The 26,481-nt window shown below is 35.3% G+C and overlaps 1 protein-coding gene across 1 annotated transcript in view; it reads left to right on the top strand.

The window, feature by feature from the left end:
* The window catches only part of TTC27 (tetratricopeptide repeat domain 27), a 123,447-nt gene that overhangs the window by 36,962 nt on the left and 60,004 nt on the right, over nucleotides 1–26,481 (top strand). The window contains exon 9 of the mRNA XM_027641652.1: nucleotides 6,353–6,419. Coding sequence (XP_027497453.1) covers nucleotides 6,353–6,419 — 67 coding nt within the window. The remainder of the gene's footprint in view (nucleotides 1–6,352; nucleotides 6,420–26,481) is intronic.

Below are 26,481 nucleotides of genomic sequence, written 5' to 3'. Positions count from 1 at the left end.
CTAACCTAGTCAGACATTCCTTTTGTAGATGTTTGTAAGGCATAAAACATAATTATTCATGATAAACCAACACTTGTTCTAGCTGTCTGTTTCTGAAATTTTTCCAATACAGAATCGCTGCTTTTGAAATGAAAGGTCTAGAACAGAATGTGCTATTCATGGATGGACAAAGGCTTTATGTAATATTTTATGTAAGCTTTAGGTTATTGATTTGTATATTTAATGTAATATGCCCTAGTGTGTTGTTCTCTATTGCTTTCCTAATTAATTATTCACATTTTGATTTGTCTGTTTAACAACTGCCTAGTACTGAGCTAATGTTTTTATGCAGCTGCAGGGCTAATGAGTTGTTCCTGAGTAGAAATGGTCCGATTGGAGCCTGTCATTTTTTGTGACACTGAGACTGTGTTTCCTATTGTGCATTGCTTGGCATTTTTATTTTATTGCCCCTTTTTCCTGTAAGGTCTTTCTGCAGCTCCTTATTGTCTATTCACACCTCCACTTCAAGAATGTCATATCATTTGCAAGTTTTCTCACCTTGCTATACATTCTCCTGTTCCAGTTTTTTTAGTAATATTAGAGCACATGGATCACAGCACAAAACCTATGCGGGATTATACCAGTGACCATCTCCATACCATTTCCTATCTCTTAATCAGTTACTGACCTTTGCCAAGACATTTCCCTTTATCTCATATGAATGCTAAGTTTCTTTGGAAGTCCTTCTTGGTGAGGAACTTCTCAAAAAAAAGTCTTAGAGATCCAAGTTGATTTCATCAACCATCTTACGTGTATCCTCATGCTGGTTAAACCGTCTGAAAGCCTCCAACAGGTTTATAATGCAGGATTTGATTTTTTGTTTTGTTTTGGTCTGGGGTTTTTGTTTGGTTTTGTTTTAGGTTTTTTGTTTGTTTGTTTGTTTTTTACAGAAGCCTGACTGACTCTCCCCACTCACGTTGCATTTGTCCATGTATCTCAAGTCCTGTTCGTTATAGTCTTTCCTTACTTGCCTACAACGGATTATATGCTTGCAAGCCAGTAGTTACACTGATCCCCTGACACCAGTTTTAAAGGCTGGCATTATTTTTGTTGGTCTCTTATCTTCCTTCAAGCACTGAGTTAGTTTTAAATGAAGACTTAGTCACTGCTTTTAGTGTCCGTCCTGGTTTCAGCTGGGACAGAGTTCACTTTCTTCTTAGTAGGTGGTACAGTGCTGTGTTTTGGATTTGGCACAAGAATAATGTTGATAACATAGTGATGTTTGGCTGTTGCTTAGTAATTTTTACCTTAAGTCAAGGACCTTTCAGTATCTCATGATCTGTCAGTGAGGAGCTGCACAAAATGCTTGGAGGGGACACAGCCGGGACAGCTGACAACTGACCAAAGGGATATTCCATAGCATATGGAACTTTATACACAGTCAGTGTATAAAGCTGGGGAAAGGAGGAGAAAGGGAGGGACATTTGAAGAGGTGGTGTTTGTCTCCCCAAGTAAGTGTTACATGTGATGGAGCCCTGCTTTTCTGGAGATGGCTGAACACCTGCCTGTTGGTGGAAAGCAGTGAATTAATTCCTCTCAACTCATGAGTTTTCTTCACTTTTACTTTTCCAGTTCTCTTACACTCATTTCACTGGTGGGGGAATGAGTGAGCGAGCAGCTGTGTGTTGCTTGGTTACTGTCTGGGGCTAAACCGTGACAGTGTTTCAGCTATTTCATCCCAAAACTAATTCTTTTCTGAATACTCTTTGTTCCTGTTAACTTAGCACTCAATCTCTTAGCATGTAACCTCGTTTGCAGCTTTTTAGTTAAAGTTTTTTCCTTTCCTGTAATTCTCTTACTCCAAGGTTCTGTTTTATCTGCCTAAAGAACATCTGTTTCTCATTGTGTTCTTTCCCTCTTCTATTTCAATAAACTCCTTAAGACAGGATTCAAGAGTGAACAGAAAATACCTGACAAAACTGAATGATGTGATGATTAGTGACTTCTCTTCATGTTGTTATGAAAAATCCTAAGAGATCATAGATCTTACAGCAGTAGATTCTAGATTTCATTCAGATTTCAACTGCAGAAATTCTCTGGGATGAACTGTTTAAACTGTCCTTGAAATCTAAAAATACCTTTAGAAAATTCAGTAAACGCACTCACAGTTTTGTTTAATTCAGTGCTGTATTGTTTGTAGTCATGTGTCATTGTCATTCCCTCCCCCTCCATACTTTGGGGAAAGTTTGGTAAAAAAGCATGAAGAAAAGTACTATTAAAAGAGGGCATCTCCTAAGTTACAAAAAAAGCAAAACACTCCCCGCCCCCCCCCCCAAAAAAAAACAAAGATGAGAAAAAGAATCTTACCTCCTGATAGAAGTAGGAAATTGAATCTCAGAAGAGGTGTAATTATGCTTTTGTTCCATCTCAACCTACCTGTATTTGACTACAATAATTTGACCAAATGCCATTTGCACTGGTAAAATTTGTTTCAAACTCATCCCTTAATTTCCGGAACGTTTTGTCTGTGCTCATTCTTAGGCTGCTCTAGCTTGTTGAATACTAGTGGTTCCTAAAGAAGGGCCATTTTAGAAATGCTGAAGCAGTGCTCTTCAGGGAGAACTTTCTCTTCCCTCCATTTTTTTCTCTCTGTTCCCCCATATCATGAGGCTGGAATTTGGAACAGACCCATACCACCAGGATGGAGGCTTGGTACTCTGCTGCGCAGATAATAATTCTGTTTCTTTTTGTGGGGATATAAAGAGATAAGAATGCTTGTGTTACATCAATTTTTCTTATCGTGCATGCTTTGCTGTTTACTCTTAGAATTCTTTTATTATGTCTTAATATCATGTCTTCAAAGGGAAAACCAAAATACATCGGGCACTCTGGCTTTATTTTTTTTTCTGCAGCTGGCAGATAAGTGATGTAGGAGAGAACTTAAAAGTTTCAAAGTGCATTCTTGCTACACCTTGATAGAATTTACCAAAAGAATATCAGTACATTTTACCTGTTCTATCTTGACCATTTTTGACTGTAAGCACGTGAAAGCAGAGGAAGGTTCTCTACTGAAAATCATATTTTTAGTTCCATTGGGATATTCAATTACTATGTAAATAAACTTCAAATTACTGCATTTCTCAAAATCTTCTCTATGCTGATTCCTTTCTTCTCTCACAGCTTATGGATAGCCTAATTAGTATACTCAAGCATGAAGACAATATGAAGTCATTAAACAGCCACATCTTTTAGTTGTTTCTCAGAGCCTACAGTATGTCCTGGACACAGCATAAATATCACATTTATTATTCTTCAGTAAGAAAAGGAAAACTAAATTAATTGGTTTTTAAGGGAAAAACCCCTTACAATAAAGAAAAGAAAAACAATAAATCCTTTTATATTCTACATGAGGTAGCTGGAATAGGATGGCAAGAGAGATCCCTGTTGTGATAGCTGGTAACACACACAATGTGGACAAACTGTCAAGTACAATATAAAAAAAAGCTTTATTTCTAGTTTTCAATAATAATGTCTGTTCTTCATTTTGTTAACAAAATACAAGGCTGAAAAATATAAACTGTAAGTATCATTAAATGAAAATTTAAAGAATTTTTTGAGAGTTGAAGGGGACCTCTAGAGGTCATGTGGTCCAACTTCCTTGCTTGAAGCAGTCAACTAGAGCAGGCTTTTTACAGCCATGTCTAATTAGGCCTTGAATATCTCCAACAACAGAGTCACCACAACCTCTGTGAATAATCCCTTCATGTGTTTTACTCTTGTTTTGTTGGAATTTCCTGGATTTCAGTTTGTGGCCACTGTTTCTTGTCCCTTCATTAGGCATCGCTGAGAAGAGACAGGTGATTTCCTGTTCACTCTGCCATCAGGTATTTATACACACTCATATGATCTCCTGGAGCCTTTTTTTACCCAGCTTAAACCATCCCAACTTTCTCACTCTCTCCCTTTGTCAGGTGCCTGCCTATATTTACCATATTTGTGGCCCATTAATGAGCTTTCTCCCATATGTCCCTGTCGTTCTTGCACTGAGGAGCCTGAGCTGGAGACAGCACCCCAGGTATGGTCTCACCAGGGCACTGAGTAGAGGGGAAGGATCACCCTCCCTTGACTGCTGGCAGGACTTTCCTAATGTAGCCCACGAGGCTTTGGATGACTTTGGTATGAGGGCACATTGCTGACTTGTGTTCAGCTTTGTTTTCGCTGAGACCCCAGGTCCTTTTCTGCCAAGCTCAGTACTGAGTGATCAACCCCCAGGCTGTACTGGTGCATGGGGCTATTTCTGCCTAAGTGCAGGACTTTGCATCCTGTCCTGTCATCAAGGTCATTAATGAAGATTTCAAACTTTATTTGATCCCTGGCATACACTGCTAGGCATTGTCCTCCAGCTGGACTTCATGCTGCTTGGCATAGCCCTTTGAAAACGGCAGTTTGTGTGGTTTTCAGTATACAGTGCTGTGCGTTTACCTAGTCTATATTTTATCAGTTTATTTATGAGGATGGTATGGAAGACAGTGTGAAGCACCTTTCCAAAGTCAAGATAAAGCCCACCAACGTAGTCGTCTCATTATGGAAGGCTATCTGGTTATTCAGGCATGTTTTCTTCTCCTTAAATCCATGTAGACTACTCTCTCACCTTCTTGTCCTTCATATCACAGATTGGTTGCGGTGAGGAGGGACTGATGGAGTTGCTCCAGCAAGGTCAGTTCTTGGCATTTCCCTTGGCAGAACTGCATGAGGTTCCTGTCAGCCTGTATCTCCAGCTTGTGGAGATCTCTTCGGATAGTAGGATAAGTGCTGGTATATCAGCCACTCCTCTCAATATTGTGCCATCAGGAAACTTGCTGAGGGTACACTCAGCCCCATCATCCAGATGCTTAATAAAGACGTTGAACAGTATTGAACTCTCTACAGACCCCAGTGGTACACCACTAGTTATTGGACTTCCAACTACGCTTTGTACTGCTGATCACGACTCCTTGGGCTTGTCTGTTCAGGTGGTTTTCAGTCTTACTGAAGTTCAGATAGCCAGTGTCCACTGCTCTCCTCCAATCTACCAAGCTCATCATAGAGATTATCAAGTTGGTCAGGTGTGGCTTTCTCTTGGTGAATGTTGCTGACTGCTGCCTCCATGTGTTAAGAAATGGCTTCAAGGAAGTATTGCTTCATGAGATGAGGCTAACCTGGATCCTTCTTTTTGGTTTTGCTGAAGACAGGAATGACATTTGCTTTCTGTTAGTCCTTGGGAACCTCTCTTGATCGCCATGACTTTTTAAAGATAATTGAGTTTTCAAAAGGCATCTATTCTTTATCTTATTCTTGTGGTTAGTAACAGGGTTTTATTCAAAGTATTGATCATTATTTCTGCAGTGGTAATTGTATCGTATGTACAAAGAAGAATTAATAAAATGGCAAGAAAGGAAAGTTAGATTGGGGCAAAGTCTTATCTCCAAAGTAAGGTATGTAATATAGGGAGCGTAATTGCAGTCCGTAAGCTATCATCACAGTAAGTATCTTTGCAATTTTAGCCTAGAATATGAAGGCTTCTGCAAAATTTAGTGTGATAAATTTAAGCTTATGTATATGGCCATTATATAGGTTTGGTGATGATCTGTGGTATGATATATTTTCGCTTGATAGCTTTGGTTTTAACAGGGAGCTTGAATTATAGCTTTGTTGCTTTTTGTGAGATTTGGTGATATCTCTTGTAGTATGTTTGTAAGTGTTGGTAGACTGTTGTCTAAAGAGAATGTCCACCCATGTAGAGTTGCAAGCCAAGTTTCTTTATCATCTCTGTAAGCAGATCCAACTCTGAATAAAATAGTTTTCCTTCTCACCTCTGTGTGTTCTTCTGGTTTTGCCCCTTTGAATACGACAAGGTAGTGGTAATGCCGGTTAGTGAGAGATGGACCCCTGTGGTGACATTTCTTGAGCGACTAGAAAGGGGGTGTTTGTTTGAGATTACCCTTCAGCATTAGTAGTTTTTTGCTTTGCGGAGTTTCCTTTCAGTTAGTTATAGGATTTTAACTGAAAACAGATCTCTATGAAAGCAAACAATGGATTTCAAACTTTATAGGATTTGTGAAATCGTTATTCCCATAAGCTTAAACCAAGCAAAACTTTTCACTTGAGAATAGTATTGGAAAGGTACTCTAAAATATTTTGGTCCTCTAAATAGTTCTTTATTTCTGTGACTGTTCCTAGGTCGAGGTCATCTTCTGCACATACCATACTCCCATTTGTCATTGTTACAGTTTTCCAGAATGTCCTTTAGATTTCCGCAAGTTTGAAAAATGTGGTCTGCATAATGTTATTCTAAAGATGAAATCAGCATTGTTTTATATTTTTCTCTTTACAGTATAGACTTCCAGAAGAACAATCCAATACACAAATTAACTGAAGAAGAACTTTTGGCTTTTACTTCAGTAAGTAACTTGTCTGGACTTCATAGTAAACATGTTTTCACTTAATATTTAAGTACCAAGCAGTAATCTGTCACATTAACGAGGAACCTGTTTGTAAAGCAAATCTGTGTTAGTACTCAGGTGTTCCCTTAACTTTTTCTTATTTGAAGAAATTAAAGTGATACTGAAGTTCTGTCTGATTTTCAGCCATCATCATGAGGAAGAATTTGACATTTAAAAATGTTAATTTCACCTGAAAACACATACAAAACATCTTTTAATGTGTTTGTTTGGTTTTTATTAGCTAAATGAATTATAGCTAATTCAGCAAACTCTTCCTGTGACGCTGTGAAAGTGCTGCTCTTTGAACAGTGTTTAAGTGGAGTTCAAAAGGATTTTGAGCTTTATTCTATCAGATTTATTCAGTCTGTATCAGATGTTCTGCTTAGACATGTTTCTTCCCAGTTCAATGGCTGATTTGCTGCAGAATAATTTTGTGACTTCCAAATGAAGCTTTGAAAATTCTCAGTATTTTTTCAACGTAATTTTTTTTTACTTAAGACAAAACACAATTTGCTTCTTTCTTGATCTTTTCTGCTTTTGTGTGGTTTTCAACATTATTTTAGATGGAAGGGTGGAGGAGGAAAGGCTTGTGATTATGTTGCCTTTTTTACTTACTTTCCACAATGTTAGACTTAACTTTGGGTACAATAAAGAGGGCTTGCTTTCCTACCCAAGCCTTGTAGTCTGAGACTTTATTGCTGTAGTAGTGTCATCTGAAAAAATAAATTATTGGATCTTAGCAAAAATCCCTTTGATTTCAACTGAGCTAGAATTTTATCACTGGCAGTTGTAGTTATGTGAAAGGACTATGGACAGTAATCCAAGGTTAACTGTGGTAATGTTTGGTTGGTTTTTTTTTTTGTAAAAGGAAGTTCAGTCTGTTAAAAAGAAAATCCTAATCTTATTAAATAAATGTAAAATAGATTGGGTTTAAAGTAATGTTTGTTTAGGTCCTTATGCTACTACAGTACATGTAAAATATGCTTGAGGGAACTGAGTGAATTTTTGTAAAACAGTTCGGGTTTTGTAGGTTTTCTGTTTGTTGCTACAGTGATAGTAGTGCTTTCTCATGATATCATTTCTAAAGTACTTTGTTTTGAAGTACACTTTTGTTCTGTGTTGTTTTCTGAAAAGGTAGGAATAGAGAGCAGGAAAAAATTGAAATGTAGAAAAAATGAGAGTTTCCACTCTCATTTCATATTGTAGTAATTGAAGTACCCAATAAGAATATTAAAGAAAGATAACCATTGAAGGAGAAGAAAAAATTACAGAAACAATCAGTACATACAAAGACAGGAAATATGCACGTAGAAAAGCCCATAGGAATTAAAAAACCCACCAAACTGGTGAACTGAGTACTGCAAGTTTTTTTAAAAAATGGTGAAACTATTACAACGCCATTTTTCCCCCAAAATACTGTTAATACAAACAAGACATGCATATAATTTCATTAAAACAAACCCTGCCATTTTTGTTGTTAAATCATGTTGAAGGATTATATAAAATTATAATTAGATGTTTTTCTGTGACAACTCAGAACCTTGCTTCTCAGATGTAATTTCCAAATTCCCTGCACTGGTTTTGTGTACTTCTTGCTTCAGTCTTCACACTACCTGCTATTGTTAATGTAATTTTTGGGTGGAAAAGCAACCATCATATACCTGAATCTTGAAATAACTTCTCCATATATTCTATCATTTTAATATGAAATGGAGTGATATTGTGATAACAGAACAAGATAGATCGTACTCCTGTAGTGGTGTACTTTCCAGAATAATAAAACTAGCAATGGGGTTTAACTGTTTTAACACTTGAGTTTTCAAACATTTAAATGTTCTTCAGGTTTTACAGGAGAGTAGAAAAAGTTGAGGTAGCTCATACTCTAGGAAAGACAGATAATCAGCTTTTCTGTCATCTTTTTATCTGGCATTGCTTGATAGATAGTATTACCTGTTATCTGAGATGTAAATCGGTTGGGTGAATTCTTTATCATGATGAGAAAATTAAACTGCATTTTTCTGCCACCTAGTGGCTGATCCCTCAAAATCCACAGGACAGCTGATTACCTTGCTTTTTAATTTTTTATTGCAGTGACTGTGGGCAGCTTATGTTTTCATTTATTTATTTATCTTTTCATAGAGCTTCTAAGTCAGCTACGGCTTGCTTCACTCTAGTAAGATCAGAAGCCACTCTAGTAAGATCAGCAGGTTAGATCTCCAGAGAAACAGCTGAAAGATATGTGTAGGCTCCGCTATCGCTCTGTGCTTAGAGCAGTAAAACCAGAAGGGTCTATGGCAATAAACGAAGAGGAATGTAGATCTCATTAGTAATGCAAAATTCACTGGACAGCAGTGAGATAAAGTAGCTGGTAGTCTAAAAATGAGGTTAAATAGTAAATTTCAATATCAGAATAGTGTTCTTTTAAACTTTTGCTTAATGTTACCAAGTTAACTGGATGTAGGGACACAAATTAATCTTACCATTATTTTCTCTTTTGATCTTGACCTATGCTCTAAGGCACAAGAAGAACAAGTTTGAATTGTAACAATCCCATCCCAAATCTTTCCTGGAAGCTGAAAGCAGGAACTAGACATTAGCTTATATAAGTTATTTTCATTATATGTATCTTGTGGCATTTGCATCTGAGCCTAAAATTGTGAATAGTCACTGCAGAATTTCGTGATGAAATCTCTGAGCTCTTTTGTGTCTTAGATCTGAGTCACTGAGGCATATCCATCCACTGTGCTCCCTGGAAGTAGGAATGTTCTGTGTCAATGTTAACACAGCCTTGTGTGAGTGTTAACACAGCCTTGGTTCTTATGGTGTCTACCAGCTGAGTAAAAACAGTGGCACCTTAACTGTTACAATTTATACTAAAGGTATTTACCAAAATAGGACAATGAGCACCATATCAATGCTGCTCTAGTAATTTCTTTAACATCATTTAAACTGCTCTGTTGTGTGTGTGAGCAGGCATCTTTTCAGCCTACATGTGGATTCCTAAATCTGCAGGCTGGTTAGATGGTTGTCATGCATTCATCTGATATCTGCTGAAATTTGTTTCCTCAAAAAAGGAAGGCATTTCAAGATATCTTAGGAAACTTGAGAAATTACAAGGCATTTTAATTGCTCAGTGAATTATCAAGAGATCTTGCTTTGGACATTGCAAAATAAATGCATGTGACGTTCAATTTCTCTTGAGCAGAGAGAATTAAGATATATGTAGTATGAGAGGAAAAGGATGATCAAATTGATCTCAAGTAGATGATATGGTCCTGCCTTATATTAGGTGTAGTTTGGAAAAAACCCCAGGCATTCTAAACTCCCTTTTAGATCTGTAGAAGTTGAAAATGACTAGATCTTTAACATATTTTTATTAACATATATTTAACAACAGAGCGTACAATACTAAAAATAACTCTATTAAGTCACTGCAGTCAATACAAAAGGATTGCTGCTTTTCATTTACTTAAATCACTTGGGAGAAGTTGTCATTGTTCTGCAAGTACTAGCTTTTGTAACTAAGAATTACTTTCAGTCTTGCTAATTTTTGAAGCAAGCTGTCAAGGTGTATGTGGTGTGATTGGCTGGGATAACACCTTTTGGTACAATAATTTGGACTTAAATCTTGAGGTGTTCTCATCAAATCTCTTATCCTATCATCAGCATAATATTTCAACTTTTAAGATATTAATCTGTAAGTGAAATTAGATGTACCTGATTTTATTTTTCTTCTTGTATTTTTATTGTTTATTTAATGTCTTTACATGAGAAGTAACATAGTTTGGATTCTACGTTATAGCATAAGAAGCATAAGAATAAACACAAAAAAAACCCCATTTGTTTTTAAAGAGGATTAAATGTTACTTTACTGACGCCTAACAGTTTAGGGAACCAGTTAAATTTTTTTAAAATTTTATCTTTTATGGTAAGCACTTGGTCTCCTGAGAAAGCAAAGATCTTACTGAGAATTCAAATATCACAAAAACTTTGGAGACACAGGTATGCAGTTGATATTTGGGGAATGTTCTGAAATAGCTAACTGAATATTGCATTTAAAAACCATTTTTAAGAGAGGGAAAGAGGGACAGTAAACCAGTAGTGAGACTCAGTGCTTCTCTGGTAGAACTACTGGTTTCTTCCTTATAATAAACTTTTTCCCCAGAGCTTTCTGTATAGGAAGTAGGAAGCAGATAATGTAAGAAACCAAAGAACTAGCACAGTGCTCCTTTTACATCGAGATTTTGTAGCTTAGTTTAATCCCAGGTTCCTGAGTTAGTTTTGCAATGCTTAAATATGCTTCCTTATCCATCTTTAATTTCAGTGGATTTTTTTTTTTTAATGTAAAAATACAAATGTGAAGTTCTGCTATGTTTTATTTTGGGCACCAGTTTTTCCCTAGAAGTTCACAAGTACATCACTGAGCTGTATAGCAGTGGTCAAAATACTTCTTTTAGAAAAAAATCCTTTTCAGAAATGAACAAAAGTAAGGTCTTAAAATCACTTCTATTAAATACTTGCTGTGTACATTATTTTGAATAGGTCATGCAGTTAAGACAGTATACCAAAGAGGAGACTAAATGAACAACAGTGTTACATAAATGTACGTGATATTAAAAAAATAAATAAATTACATTTAAAGCTTTATAAATGGTGTTTGTGATGTCAACGTAAGCTTTAGAACAGAAGCCTACAAAGTACTTCTGAAATGTAAAAAAAAGTTTCAGGAACACATGAAAGCTCTGTGTAACAACTGGTAATTATTACTTTATGTTTTAATTTAATATTATGGAGTTTTTGGAGGGAAATAGGGAGAATATTAAATACTGGATGGTGTTGCATTATTATCTTACAAAAGAGAAAAATGTTTTCTTTTTAAAACAAAACACTAATAGGATTAAACTCTGCAATGCAAGTTCTTACTGCTTTATAGAAAGCTTATACTATAGCTTATATTTTACATACTATGGAGATAATGCAATGTTTAATAGTCTAATATGACACTCCAACAAGTATCCAGGATTAAGGAGCTGCAGCTGGTCCTTAAAATTACCCATTCCATCTGTTGAAGCCTTTGCATAATCCAGGAGAAATGGACTTTGTGGTAAATGTGATGAGCACCTAGCCCAGTGTAGAAGAATATTACTTTTTCCCCTTATTAGTGTGTTATGGCCAAGGGACATTGAGTGGTAGCAACAGTATTAACCTGTGGGGAGCTGAGAAAGTAAGCAGAACCTGTGAAAGAGAAGCCTTGCTTTGTTCATTCCCATATCCTTTGGAATCCACAGAAGATGAGAAGGGAAAGAAAAGCAACCATGGAAAATTTAGTTGCTTTGGTTTGTTGTACTCCAGAGACTTTTATCATTTATGGAGAGTAGAATAGTTGGTTTCTTTATTAAGTGATGAAAGTGGGAAAAGGAAGCTCTGGCAATTCTTCTGTCTGTGTGTAGAACAGGTGAGGATATCTTTCTTAAAGAGGAAAAAAAGCAGTTGTAATAGCTGTTCTTTTGCTTGGAGTACAAAACTTAAAAACTATTCACCATCTTCAGACAAAAATACTGTACCATTCTGAAATGTTTCCAGTAATGGTGTGAAGGATACCAAGGTCTGATTGAGGACTTGTAGAATGTGGAAGGAGTGTGCAAAATCCAAGGAATACTGTGTATTCCAAAGATAGACCAGATGGGATTGTTTTTCCACTGTGTAGAGCTACCAATTCCATAAGAAACTGTTTTTACTAAGAAATTTGAGAATGGTTGGGCAGATTTTTTTCCAGAGGTGGGCATTTATTGAGTGTAATAGAAACTGATGTTGTATGGTACCTTTTGAAAATCACAGTGAAGAATTATAGTGCACATTTTATTGAGTGTATGTGTATGAATATGCATATATGAATAGTTTTTCTTCTTTTCAATGTAGAAGGAGGGCTTTGGGAGGAGGGAGTGGAAGGTGGAAATGGGAATGCTTTGTTTTTCTCATCTTTTCTATGGCATTTGTGATATTAATGTGGAACTAGGGAGCAATTAAATCACGGCATATGATATTTTTAATGTTAAGCCTTCCTATCAAAATCTCTATAAAACTAACATGCCAATTTGGTTTCTGAAGAGAAGTTGTTTATATAACTTAAATAAAAGCAGTGCATTTTTCTCTGCTGAGAAAATGGCTGCAGTTTTTTATGTTTTATAAGCAGCAAGAGTATTGAAAAGCTCATTAAGAGTGCCATGTGTCTCTACTGCTCTAACTTTAGTGGCTTTATAAAAAGTTTCTTTCACTTCTTTTTCTAAGCTGTATTGCCCATTTTGAATAGACTCTGTTGGTTACGAGATTATAACACTGCAAAGGCTTTCTCTCAACAAAGCCCTGCTAGTACTAGTGAGACTTTTTTTTAAAGCAAATGAACTCAAACCTATTTTATTCTTTTTCTTTTCTTTCATTTATTTTTCTGTTCTAAGCACTTTTATTCAAAAGTCTGAATCATTTTGCAGGAATGTCAGGATCTAAACACTTGCTAATTTAATGCATGTATGCCTTGTGGCCCATCTCACAATACTGGGAAATCACACTGAGTATAGCAAAAGAGAAGCTGCTTGTTTCTGCTGCACGTTCAAAGACTCAACTAGATTTCTTGGAAGCTTGTTCACAAAGTGTCTGGTACATACCTTTGGGATGTTTTGTGGATAGGAAACTAGCCTAGTGTTGTCAGTCATGTTTGCTGCTGTTGTATTGTATGCATTTAGGTGTTTTGGGTAAAGTAACTGGGTGCTGTAGTACATGTGTTGCAGGGTAGGGGGGAAGCTTGCATTCCATTCCAAAACTGGGATTAAGTAACGGTCTGTTTGAAGTTGGTTTATTTTACAAAGTATCAGATTTCAACATAATTGACGCTTTTATCCCTTTCAACTTTGTTCTCCTCTGTGGTCTAAATTCTTCCCTCAGTCCCTGGGATCCACAGCTCTGCTTGCATCACGTCTTGCAAGAGATGATTCCTGATTTATTGTGTGCCTTTCTGAGCAACAAATTTGGGATAGCCTTTCCTTTCTAGAATAGCATGCTCTTTTGTGTAATCTGTACAGAATTACTTGAGCAATAAATTTTAGTGGTCTCACTGAAACTGCAGTGGTAAAAGAACATGAAAATCATGTTTAAATATTAATAGATTATTTGCTTGTCTAAGGGTTTGAGAAGTTAAGCAGGCAAATTTGATGACAGTTAGTAACATTTTTTCCCACAGCAGCCTTTCTTCTCCCCCTCCTCCTTCTTCTTTATCTATCAGCAGCTCACTTATTTTTTCTAGCAACCTCTCTGACAGCCAGTTGACATGTTGCAGGCTTCCCTTCCCCCTCTTATGTTCTTCACCAGTTATAACTATTATAATTTACTTAAACAAGAAAGATTTCGTTGCAGAAAGAAAATTAAATTAAACTCCCTTTCAACAAAACACTGTCTGAGGTATCATCTGAAGGAAATAGGACATTCTCACTGTTCTATATGGTGCTTAATAATCCGTTTTTGACAGTGTTCTGCTGATCAATCAGTTCAATTCATGTGTTATCAGTACTAGCAGTCACTTTTTTTAGTGACATATTCTACTGATCTGCCTGTTTGACTGGAAAGAGCACAGATGAACTAAACAAGGAGTAAATACAAGTCTCCTTTTTTTTACAAAGTAAATACCATTGGAAAAAATGAAGATGGTTGAATTCTTGTTTGCTACTGTCTAAGCAACTTGAGTTTAATTTTCTATGATCATATCATGTCTATATTTTTGACTGGAAGTAGAACATTGTTCATATCAGTACACCAAACGTTCTTTCTGGTCTATGTTAATGACGAAATATTGAAGCAGGAACAGATTTTTTTGATTCAATGCACAATTTAGGACAGGTTTGATTAGAATGTTATAGTCTTTGATTGCAGTCATGATGTATTTTTTCTTTCCCCCAAGATGTCTGAAATGTGTAAGTCTGATACTCAATGATTCATTTATCATCAGTAAAATGTCACTGTTTTGTTTTTTGTTTTCTTTTTCAAGAAAAACAGATGCAGTCAATTCTAGCTATTCTTCTTCTAGCCACTTTGGGAAAAAATATATGAACTCGATAAGCAATAAATCTATCTTACCCTGCTCCAGATTGAATTTCTTTTTCTATTCCTCAAAAATTAAGGATGAAAAACTGAAATGTCTCCAATGAGTTTTCCTTTATTTAGTTTTTTTCTTCCTTTGATCTTTTTACTTTTGAAGTTTTAGGTAGCCAGGCTACTGAAAGGGATTTCTAATTGGTACTTTCTTTGGTACATTTGTTGATGGTCAGTTTAAGATTTTCGAGTGCAAAAAATGTTTAATCAAGTTCTAAGTCTATAAACCATGGGTTTTTGAAAGGAGATGTAAAGGGGAAGGATGTGGAGTACCTATTTTTGAGAAATTTTCCTAAAAAACACTTACAGCTTAGATTCAGTGAAACATCTGTTTACTTGCTTAGCGGTCCTCCTTTGAGTAAACCCCATTATGTTCAGCAGTGATTTTGGGTGTTGTTTTGTGCCATGTACTGCCCTTGTATAAGGAGTTAGTTGGCTTCAGTATGTTGTGGAAAAACATGGTGCCCTCTGTGTTATAGAAGGACAAAGATTAAGCAGCTCTAATTCTGGTATTTCTACAGTGTTTCCTTTTTTGTCTTTTATCAAAAGCTGCACATTTAAATAGTAAAATGGAATTTTCAAGTGCTGTTGACTGGAAATTAAGAAGTTAAGATTAAATTAATTTGTGAAACATTTAAATGCATCTACATGGAGGATGTATGCACATTTATTATACATTTATCTGTAGAATGCTTGAATTCAAGTACTGTTTTAAACATGTTTTAAACAGTACATTATGGCTGAAGGGGGGGAAGCATGTGTTCTTCCCAGCAGGACCCCATTGCGCAGCTGTTTGTGTGTTTTTCTTCCACAAATACATTTTTATTGGTATAACTTACATGCTGATAAAGGAAAGTGTTATTTTTAATACATAATTGTAACATGAAATATGCAAGAAAACTTCATAGGGTAGCTCACATGAAGCGTTTGTGACCCTTATGAAAAGTAATTTCCAGTTGTGCAAATGCACAAATAAGAAAGGTTCATATTCTGTTCGTGAAGGTTAGCAGGTTAGCTCATTGCATCAAGAAATCGAACCAATGCCAGCTCATTGGACTGTTCATGTCATGTGTATCATAAATGAGTCTCATGATTACTGTGAGAAAAGTCAGACTTTTTTTTTCTGTGTTTAATTTATATGCTTAGCATATATGATAATATGGTATGACATAAATACATCTGACATGTTTGGATTGGCTGCATTAATCATAGCAAGTAGAGCTGCTAGTTATGAAGACTATTCAAATAAATGCCAATAAAATGTTTAAAAACATCATACTCTACTTGTTTCAATTTGCAAAAATGTTTTAAAATATTTACACTATTTAATGTTCTTCTAGCTGGGAAGCTGAGATGTGAGACTTTTCTGAACTGAAATAAAAATCATGACACTAGGTATTAGTTGGTATATTTTGACATATTTGAGATTTTACTGCCTTGTCTGTATTATTCTTAAGCATGTCTTGCATTAATTAAATTGGAGCTCAGGCTTTTTTTCTTGAAAGACTTCATGTCTTGTGTCAGCTAGATTTTTCTTCAGTACATTTGTCAGAATATGTTGGCCAACACATTCTACAATGAATTCTGTCTAGTCTAGACAAAAGATGAGAGAGAAAATCTTTTACAGATTTCTATAAATAGACGGGGAAGGATTTTTCTGCACTGTAAAATGAAATGTTTGATTTCAAAATTCCAGCACTTGGAGAGGAAAAGCATATGCATTACATTCCCCCAAATTAGTATTGTGCCTGGTTTGGGGTTTTATCACTGGCTAAAACTGAGACGTTTTCTTTGCTTTTTAGTTTAATACATGTCAGTGAAACCCTTACAGTTTTTAGAATAAAGGAAGGAAATATGCTTAGAAAACTGTTTGTATTTTGAACAGCTTTCATGGTCTGAAGCTGTTAATAGCTTAGTAGTAAGAATCAAAAAGCAAGCAGGTCATTTAGTTGTTGGAATAAGGCCATATTTCTCATCTTACAGCTTATTGTGCAAGAACCTCAGTGTGTATCTTTTATGAGTCTGTATCTCTTCCTTATCTATAGTAAGCAAATGTTTATTTCTGTTTGTTGTATCTCTAATAGAGCTGGGAAAATGTAAGGCATGGTGTGTACACAACTAAAAAGATTGCCTCCTTTGTTTGTCGAAATAAAATGTCTCGTAGCTTCTTCAGACGAGATATAAGATGGACATTTTTTATGAAGACAGTGGTAAAACACTGGAACAAGTTACGCAGAGATGTGGTAGATGCCCCATCCCTGGAAACATTCAAGGTCAAATTGAATGGGGCTCTGAGCAACCCAATCTAGTTGAAGATGTCCCTGGTCATTGCAGGGGGATTGGACTAATGGTTTTTAAAGATTACTTCCAACCAAAACCATTTATGATTCTTCGTCCAATTTTCATAGTAATTTTAATAACCACTGTTGTCTCTGTGCATAATACAACCGGTCAGATACTAGACTGTTGTGTTTGGATCTTAATCCATTACAGCTCACGCGTCTAACTTCTTTTAAGCCAATGCACATCCCAAACATTGTCTCTGGTCTCTAATAAATGTATTCAGATTATAGCTTCTCTCTACACAACTCTGTCAGCTTTAGGCACGTTACTTACTTTTGCCTACCAAGAGCAGTCTCTTGCTCTTTTTTTTTTCCCCCCAGTATTAGTCACTTGTGCCTATGTCAGCTTCCCTTTTTGTTTACTCACCCATGCCATATTGCCCTCAGCCCTCCTTTGTCAACTCTCACCTCTTGTTTATCTGACTTTCACTCTTCCCTAATTCCTTTCTTTCTCATGTATCACTGACTATTTTTATTCCATTCCTTTCTCGGTGTTAGTTGCTTCTTAAGGAGTTAGTCTTCTTTCAGGACCATTGTGTCCTCAGTCTCTGAAAGGAAGGTGACGACTTTGTTTTGCTTCTGGAAACTAAACTTTTGCACTTAAGGTTTAAAGCCAGGCCGCTGGTGACCTCTGGCAGCATGATGCTGTTGCTTATGAGAGCAGTAGCTCTTTAAAAAGACAAAATACGTCTACTGGTGAAGTCAGGTAGGAACTGAATGAAGTCAGAAATCAAGAAGTCTCTAATGGACATTGAGATCTGTTAATGTGTACTTTCTTGGGAAACTGCTGAGGCCATCCTAGAAGTCTCACTGAAATTGTCATCTCGAGTCATCTCCTAGCCCCTTAGCCCAGCAAACAGTAATTGAGTCATGCCTCTTGCATTCAACATGTTATGCTTATTTGTGAACACCAAGTATCCCAGTATGTAGACTGCTGAACTGTAGAGACTGTTGTAGGCAGAATTCCTGTGGTGGATGCTGGCATTCAAAACGGGGGAAAACCAGGTAGACACACACTCCCCGTAGAGTCCGGTCTGCCACTGTGTGGATTTTCCCTCACTGTGCCTCCCTGTTCTTCTACAGACAGCTGTTCTTATGGACTGAGGGTTGTCAAGACGTTTTATAGAAATTCTATAATTTGTTCTGACATAAATAATGAATTCAATGGCAGCCTTACTATAAATCACTGGTCTAGGCATGTAATTATTCCTGATATTTTTTGGCTTTTCCTGTTACAGAAAAATGTGCTAGCTAATTTTGACTAGTTAGCAGAATGGGTTCACAAATTACATATTTTCATTTTGTAATGTAGAAAATGTATGGAACTGTTATTCTTCTTGTGCCCTTAACTAATGCTAAACTTTCGAAATTATGAAAACATTTAAATTGATTCTTTTCAAGAAGATGATTTTGTGCCTTATACTGAGGGTGTGAAGGGAGCTTTTAAGGCTCCATTGTTTTGTATAATTTTTGTGGTTGTGCTCCAAATCTGTCTGGGAACGAGTATTTTTGCTACCCTACATTCTCTTCCTGCAAAAGATACTCAATTAAAGTATTTTAAGAGTAATTATTGTTAATGGATATTTGTCCTGAAGTTATCATTGCAGAAGTAAAGTTAAAAGTTTCTGTTGCAGTACATCTGTGTGGTGTGAGATAACGACAGTATATAGAGTAGTGTTCTTCAGAGGCTGTCAATAGACCAAATGAACAGGAAGCATCACTGATAGTAAAAAACTGTAGTGGTGAGCTCATAGATGTGAGTAGGCACGCAGAACAAACTAATCCTACCACCTTGGGTCCGTTCCATAAGGGTGCAGGATCTGTCAGGCCTAAAGGATTTTTCCAGTAATCTGGAGTTCTGCAAGCATTGAGTTTACCTGGAGGAGTTTAAACAAGCAAAGAAGCAGAAAAAAAGAAATGGGAACCTTAATGTGTAGTTTTGTCTGGATTTTGCTGAGTAAGAAGTAGTATTTAAAAAAGGAGAGAGTTGACCAGGCTAAAGAAAGTATTGACAAATCATGGTTCTTGTCTATAGCCATGGGCAGCAGAAATGGAAAGATTAAAAGTCATACTGTCTCCCTGAAGAACTGTGTGTTCCAAAAATGCTCCTTGTGAGAGAAGAGGCAACACTGAAGCTGAGGTGGAGCAAGAAGGACAGAGGATTTAAGAACCTACTTGGTAGTTTCCTAGTGGGGAGTAGGACATGTTTCTTTTCCCACATGACCAATTCTAACAAGTTAGAAAATATCCTCCATTGACATCAGTTTTCTAACTTTCATCCTTTCTTCAGTCATTTGCTTTGCTTGTCTTGAGGCTAAACAGATTGCAAGTCCTTAGACAGCATGTACCATTGCATATAGTCCTGAAATTATCTGTTTTTAAAATATGATATCTAACCATTCTCAAACAAAATTCACTGTTTTACTACCTGTGCAGAGAGAAAAAAAAAAAGTGTTGTTCTGGTTTTCAGGATATAACCTAAAGAGCACAAGATGTGTTCAGAACCTTGGCACAGATGGTGAAATTCCTGAGACTGAGCAGTTAAAATGAGAAATTTGCTGTTTTGTAATAACTAGGGAAATCCTTATCATTGCTACCAAAGAGTTAAAGTCTAGTCTTTTGTATCCAAAAACATGATTTATTGCTGTTTAGATTAGGCCTTAGGAAATAAATGCAGTACTGTGATGTGGTGTGGAAGTCTGTACTTACGCTGTTTCAGGAGCAAGTCCAAACCACAGACCTGAAAAAGACAATGCTACTACAGTCAAATCTGGCTAAAGTTGTTTTCAGCATAACACAGAATAAGTGATATGTTTGGCACAACAGAGCAAGTGTCAGTAATATGGCTGGACTCCATTCTAAGTGAAAAGAGGAGCCATATCTTAGGCAGTTTACCCTTCACTAGTCGCTGGAAGTTGATTCCTTTAAATAAAACAGTATCTTCTTTCTTCATGGCGTTTCGTTTTCTTCTCTAGTTTCTTTCTTTTTGTAAAAAAAAAATAATTTGAGAACCTCCAAGGAAAGCTTACTTCTGAACTTAAATAGTCTCTCAAAATGAAAAGAAAAAATAAACCCAAGAAACAGCTTAAGCAACAGCATAAAAAAATTATTCTTCTTTTAACTCTTACAAGAGGATACAATATGGTTACCACATAGTATCGTAACAGAGCATTAAGCTCTTAGAAATTGCTAAATATCAGCCTACCAATGCCTGTTAAGAAGAAAACTTATATAATCCTGGACATCCAGGATACATCTGCAATTTGATTGTATAAGTAGAACTGAACAATTAATTTGACAGATAATGTCTTTGTATCATAATTAGAAAGTAGAAAATCCTAAGCGGAAAAAAGCTTTGAAACATTTTCCTAGCCAATCCTGATCTGAGTTGATTTTTTCAGTGTATCTAAAATAACTTTGATTTGTGCTATTGTTTCTTCCATAGCTTTCTCTCCAAGTTATGTACCTGCATGCGTGCAAGTTAAGTAACAGATTGCATTATATAGAATCAAAGAATCATGTTCATAGCTCTCTATAAGTGTCTCCCTACTTTTTGTTATATTTTTGTTCCATGCAGGCTAATGTGAGCTTGCTTTTCCGTATTTGTTATGTTTAAATCCATACAAAGCATACCTTTTGCCTTATAAAGTGTCTATGGACAAAAAGAAAACTTATAACAATGCTTCATAACTGCAGATGGTGAAAAAAGGAAGTGTCCATTGTGTGTGTGTATGCGTACACACACGTTTTATTTTAATGCTCTCAGAATTAATATTTTATTTCAAATTCATTCAGTTATCCACGATTCTCAAATTATATATATGAAAAAATCTCATTCAAACACATGGAAGTATATAATAATGCCCAAAAAAATCAGATAGTGTCTTCTTGTTTTAGCAGTCAAAATCAACAAAAGATCCTGCGCATTTACAATATGTAATGTTACAACTTGAGTGCTGAGACTAGCAGACAAGACTAGACAAAGCGAATTTTAAAAATGCCATTCTAATTAAACTAGTCCCTTGATGCAGGTCACTGATGGTGTTTTGGCCTTGCTTTTGACTTTTTAACACCAAGAGGTATTTCTAATGGCTGTGGTTAAGAGCTTTAAGCCTAGCTCTGCTAATGATCAGCTAACACCTGTTGTGGTGAAAAGCTATTTTGGTTGAACAGTCCCAGGATTAGTTTTATAGACCAAAATAAACCCTTGTCATACAGTTGAGTAAATAGTTTTAGAGTGTGGAAGAAATATACTGAATGTGTGGTCTAAACCTACTGAAATATATATGGAATATTAATATATTAATACACACGCTGATGTCTCAGCCAGTGCAGGAAAGTAAATCTTCTCCTCTGTTGCTTTATTATTATGAGAATTCCTGTCTCTCTGGTTTACCTAACTGGCAATCAGACACAACTGGTTTAAGAAGAAGGTAACATTTAAATCATGAGCATTTAAATTTGAAGAAATCTTAGAAAAAAAAATCACAAGTGATCCCATGATTGACTCTATAGCATGCTATATGATGTAATGACTTACTGAAAACTGAGAGACCTAATAAATGAAAATACAGAACTTCTGCTCATGCACTTCATACGGACTCAAACATTGCCTAATTTTTTGTTTTGTTGTTATAGTGCAAAAAGTCTTGGCTTAATATTCTAAAGCTGCCTGCAGAATTTATATTAGATACTGCTAGGCAAAAAAAATAAAAGACCTAACCAGGTAATAACACGTTTTCCTCATGCAACCCTGAAAAAGAAACATTAACACAAGACTTAGAATAATGTCTGAAATATAATTCATTTCAAGTGGATAATACAACTTGTCATGTTTGCAAAGAAAAAATGTAAATTATCCTTGTCTTGGTAGTTTTGCCCTAAGAGTGTTTGATCAATTAGGAATTTGTAACTACAAATAATTTGTGTATTGTTTGTTTGTTTTTAATTGTCACAGCTATATGGAAGAAGATGCGTCAGTTGCTAGCTAAAATTACTGTCTTGTTTCACAGAGGAAAAAGCAGAAATTTTGAAGACAGTTGCTTTTGCGTTGGTGTTTGTGCACTTCTACATTGCAGGATTGATTGATAATATTTTGATTTTTTTCCAGTCCAAATCACTGTTAGAGTGACTAGAAATGTAGGACAGATTTCAGGGTTTAGTGAAGGTATGAAATTAAACAGATGTGTCAAGCCATATACAGCACAGCTTTTGATAATTGTTAAAACATATCAGCAGGGCCTTTGATGTTTGTTTGATTATCTGAACAATTCTTTTGACCTTGAGGAGGAAAGATGTAGTGGAGAACAATACACACTGATGCAAGTATTCCTTCTGTTTAGACATTTTATTTTAAAATGAAAAAAAAAAGCTATCTGTGAAGTCTATTGGCCAGCCCATGCTAGCAACTAGAATTACTATATAAATTAGACTTTTCTTCTTTGCCTTTCTTCTAACCACTAAATATATCCACTGTCACAATATTTATGGAAACTTTACATTCTCAAGCTGTGAAAATACTATTTTCCATGTTTGTGAACCCTATCTTCTTTGTGTTGCTTTCCAAAGACATAATTATGCCAAATAGGATTAGAATTTGTCAAGTCGAAACAAGAATCATCTAGAGTAAAATCCTAATGTAATTTTTTTCATGTTGAACCTTAGAAAATATGAAGATGTTCGTGCTAATAAAATGTGACTGGAGAATATACAGTCTTACATCTTCTAATTACTTGTGCTTAAGGCAGTCCTAATGTTTCTAGAAATTAACTGTTTATTTATCTGAAGGTTTGCTGTAAAACAAATTTACAGATGCCTCAAATTTGTTTTTTCAGATTATTGTGTCTTATCCGACTGTTGAGACATGCAATCAAATATTTCTTGTCAATAATACTTAGAAAGGCGAGGAATATAGAGATGCTTGAGTTGCCACACTGATTAGTGGTGTAAATTCCAAAATTATTATTTGGGAATGTTGTTTGAAGTGCCAGTGATTATTCTGTGTGTATATATATATATATATATATATATAATTACCAGTGTATATTCTGTCATCTATGACAGAAGCTGAAATAAGAGGATGGTTTGAAATAATTTTCTTCAGCATCCTATTTGTTTATTCCCAAATTAACCAATAATTTCTTCTTTGTTGAGAACTATCATATACTCATGATATATAAATTGGGAATTGAACTTCAGATTAACATAACTTGTCTTGGAGAAACCGTGAAGTCAGTAGGCTCAAATTTGATGTGTTGTGTTCTGTTGCCACTTTTTCCAATTAATTGTCAAATAGGAGATTTTTTTTTTTTGTCAGGTTATGTTTGAATTTGAACCTGAAGTTGTCATGCATTAAGGTAATAATCTCAGAAAATATAAGCATTGTATAAATATATTTAAGTATGGGAGTTGTTTCCATCTGAACTTCAGATTATTCATTGTCAATAAAATGATGGTTTATGAAGATGCTGGAGGAGCTCCCCTGTTAGAATGAAAAAAATATAACCTCTCCAAAATCATAGTGTTAAGCCTTTGTCTGGGATGAATTAGATGGGAGTTTACAAATACACATTTTAGTTTAAGGGTTCAATTTTGATGCAATTATATAATAATACATATAGAGATTACATACAGTAATTATATATAATTACATATAAAAATAGAGAGGGTTTGTGTATAATACCATGAGAGAAAATAAAAAGAGGAAAAATCTTGGGAGTAACATTGAACTGAGGACTATGGTGTATCAAAGACAAAAACTTCTTATTCTAATTGTTATTCAACATTCTGTAATTCTAAGTGCATTTAGATTTATTGGCAATTTTATCACTGAGTATACAGAGCATGTGTACTGTGATAATTGCAAAATAGAAACTTATAATTTAATTATATAAAAGGATAGCAATTCATTTAGCTGGTTGCTAAGCAATTTTTTTTGCATTAAAATGTTTATAGTCACCAGAAGAACAGCATTCTGTGCTTAAAAACAGTCTTTTGACAGATATATTTAAATCAGCGTAGACATCAAAAACATCTTGTTCAGTTAAATATGCCTATTTAGAAAACAGTACTGTATTTTAGTTGTGTATTTATTTTGAGGATTTGTGTGTGTGCCTAGTTATTATAGTTTCCTCTTAATTACTGGTCACTGAAGGATTGGTAAACTGTTGAGTGTTGTGATAGGAATAAAAACACTACTAGGAGGAATTTAAGCTCTGAAACCTCATCATCATGTTTGCTAATTATGATGTATAATCAAATCTTCTTTTGATTCTTAATTATTTTTAAGTCTTTGGGATGGGCATGTATATCAGAATAGATATGTGTACTGGATTTGAACTAAGATGATGGCTCTGTTCCAGCAAACAGGAAATTTTTACGTGTTCCTACACTAAGCAGAAAAGCCAAAAGTGGTCATATTGACTGGCTTGTTTTGTTGCCAAGCCATGGTTCTACTGCTTAATTGTAACTAGAAATTTCGTGTTTTTCTTACCCTCCTGATATTTATGCTTTTCAGTACAACATAAAAAAATGCACTGGTATTGGAAACCACTTAATCACAAATGTACTTTATTTTACCGTATAGAGTTCTAACAGAATTACTGTTTAAAGTTACAAATCCCATTTCAACCAGAAGCTGCCAGTACTACTGGAAATCATCTGTACTTTAGCTCAATTAGTAGAGGAGTTACTGTTGTAAGGTCTTCTAGGTCTTTTCTCAAAACTTACATTATTTTTGCTTCCCTCTGGATCTTGGCTTGCCTTAATCTTTCTTAGGCAATTAAAAATATTTTCATAAAGTTCATTTAACTGCTTTGCAGGGCGAAGTTTTCCAGAACCACAAGAAGTATCTTTTGTGAAATACTATTCTGTTGAAAATACATAGATTTAATGTAAGGAAACTTTTCCACAATAATGTTGCATATTTCAGGTTTTTCCATAAGTTGATTATTTTTAATTTTACTTCATTTTACTTTTTTGGTCACTAGTTTAATGCTAGGAGAAACTTCCAAAAAACTTCAAATTAAGTAAGGGCCATTTGAACATGACTTTTAAAGAGAAAAACTTGCTTTATTTATGCAGAAATTTAAGTGTCAGATTAGTTGGATGAGAATAATATGTGGAAAAAAAATCACATCCTCCCTAATCTCATACCAATTTTCTCCTCTTATTCTGAGGATTGAATTCCATAGAAGTTTTTATGTCAAAGGATCCTTTGCTGTATACTTAAAAACAAATTAAACACCTGTAAGTTAGATTTCAGTAGTAGAGTCTTTTACCAGAGATTAACAGATATGTCTACAAAGTGAGTGCAAGAAGCAAGAATTTTCCCTGTTCCTACCTCAGTCACATGCTTCCATCTAGGTTTTTTTCTTATGTACTTACCTGACTACTGTGCACAATATAGAATGTTGAAAAGAAGCCATGGTATTTTCTCATTTTACAGAGAAACATGGAATGAGTTTTAAGGTTACCACTTTGCCTTCGGTTATATTGAAGAAATCAGGTCTTCATGTTAATTATCTGAATGAATCACTGAAAATCATCATATAAAGATATATGAAATTATATGAAGCAAGACTAATGATAAATAGACATGAATTAATCCACATGAGTAATTTGAAAATCTTAATTATGTGTGACTTTTTGGAAAAGCAAACAACAAAGCTGCTGAAGTATGTTAACTGAAATGGCTAATGAAAAGACACTAAAAAGTTTTTTTTTTCTTTTTTTTTTTTTTAAATCCCCCTCAGTGTTTTCAGTTTGTTTGTTTGTAACTTCAAATATGTTAGCAAATAACCTGAGCCTAATCTAAACTAAAGGTCATGTCTTTGGAGGAGATGACAAAGGAACAGAGCAATCCTCAGGGTGCCTCATGCCTGTGCCTTCAATTAAGTAATTTTACCACATCCTGGCTATTTGGCCAATAAGCAGAATGTTTTTGGTTCACTGATGGACTGATGTGCAAACTCTTGGGAATACCACAGCTGGTTGCAATTAAAGTTGCTCAGTTTGCAAGTCCACTTCCAAATGGTAGCTCCATCATAACAGTCATAATTCTTTGCAAGGCTACTGATAGTTTATCAGTGAGCAATCTACAGGAATAATAGAATGGGATTAATGCATAGATTTATAATAAGGAAAAGTTAGAAAATATTCAAATTATTTAGAGCTGCAGTCAAGAAGGATCATCTTTACCTGTTCCAGCTTTTCTAGCATGTCTAATAAGCCCATGTAAGCTCTTCCTGTCTTTGATGTCAGGAAGAATTCCTCTAAGAACACCAACTTTTTTAAATAGCAGGTGGAGCGATGCAAAAGAGTCACACTGACTAACCTATATGTTTTATAAATCATGACTGACTGATACAGTCTTATTCATCTGCCCTTCTGAAGACTTTGTTTTGGTTTGTGTTATTGATTGGACATCTTATATTATTGCGGAACCCTTTTTCTGCGAGTCCCAAATTTCCCAGGGTTCTTTGGTTAGGTTTTCTGTTTTATCTTGAATATATTACACTCTTGATTATTTTAAGGTGCAG

The sequence above is a fragment of the Corapipo altera genome, unplaced genomic scaffold, assembly GCF_003945725.1.
Source record: "Corapipo altera isolate COAL_440 unplaced genomic scaffold, ASM394572v1 48b, whole genome shotgun sequence".
Classification (NCBI taxonomy): domain Eukaryota; kingdom Metazoa; phylum Chordata; class Aves; order Passeriformes; family Pipridae; genus Corapipo; species Corapipo altera.
This window is presented reverse-complemented; position numbering and strand designations above follow the sequence as displayed.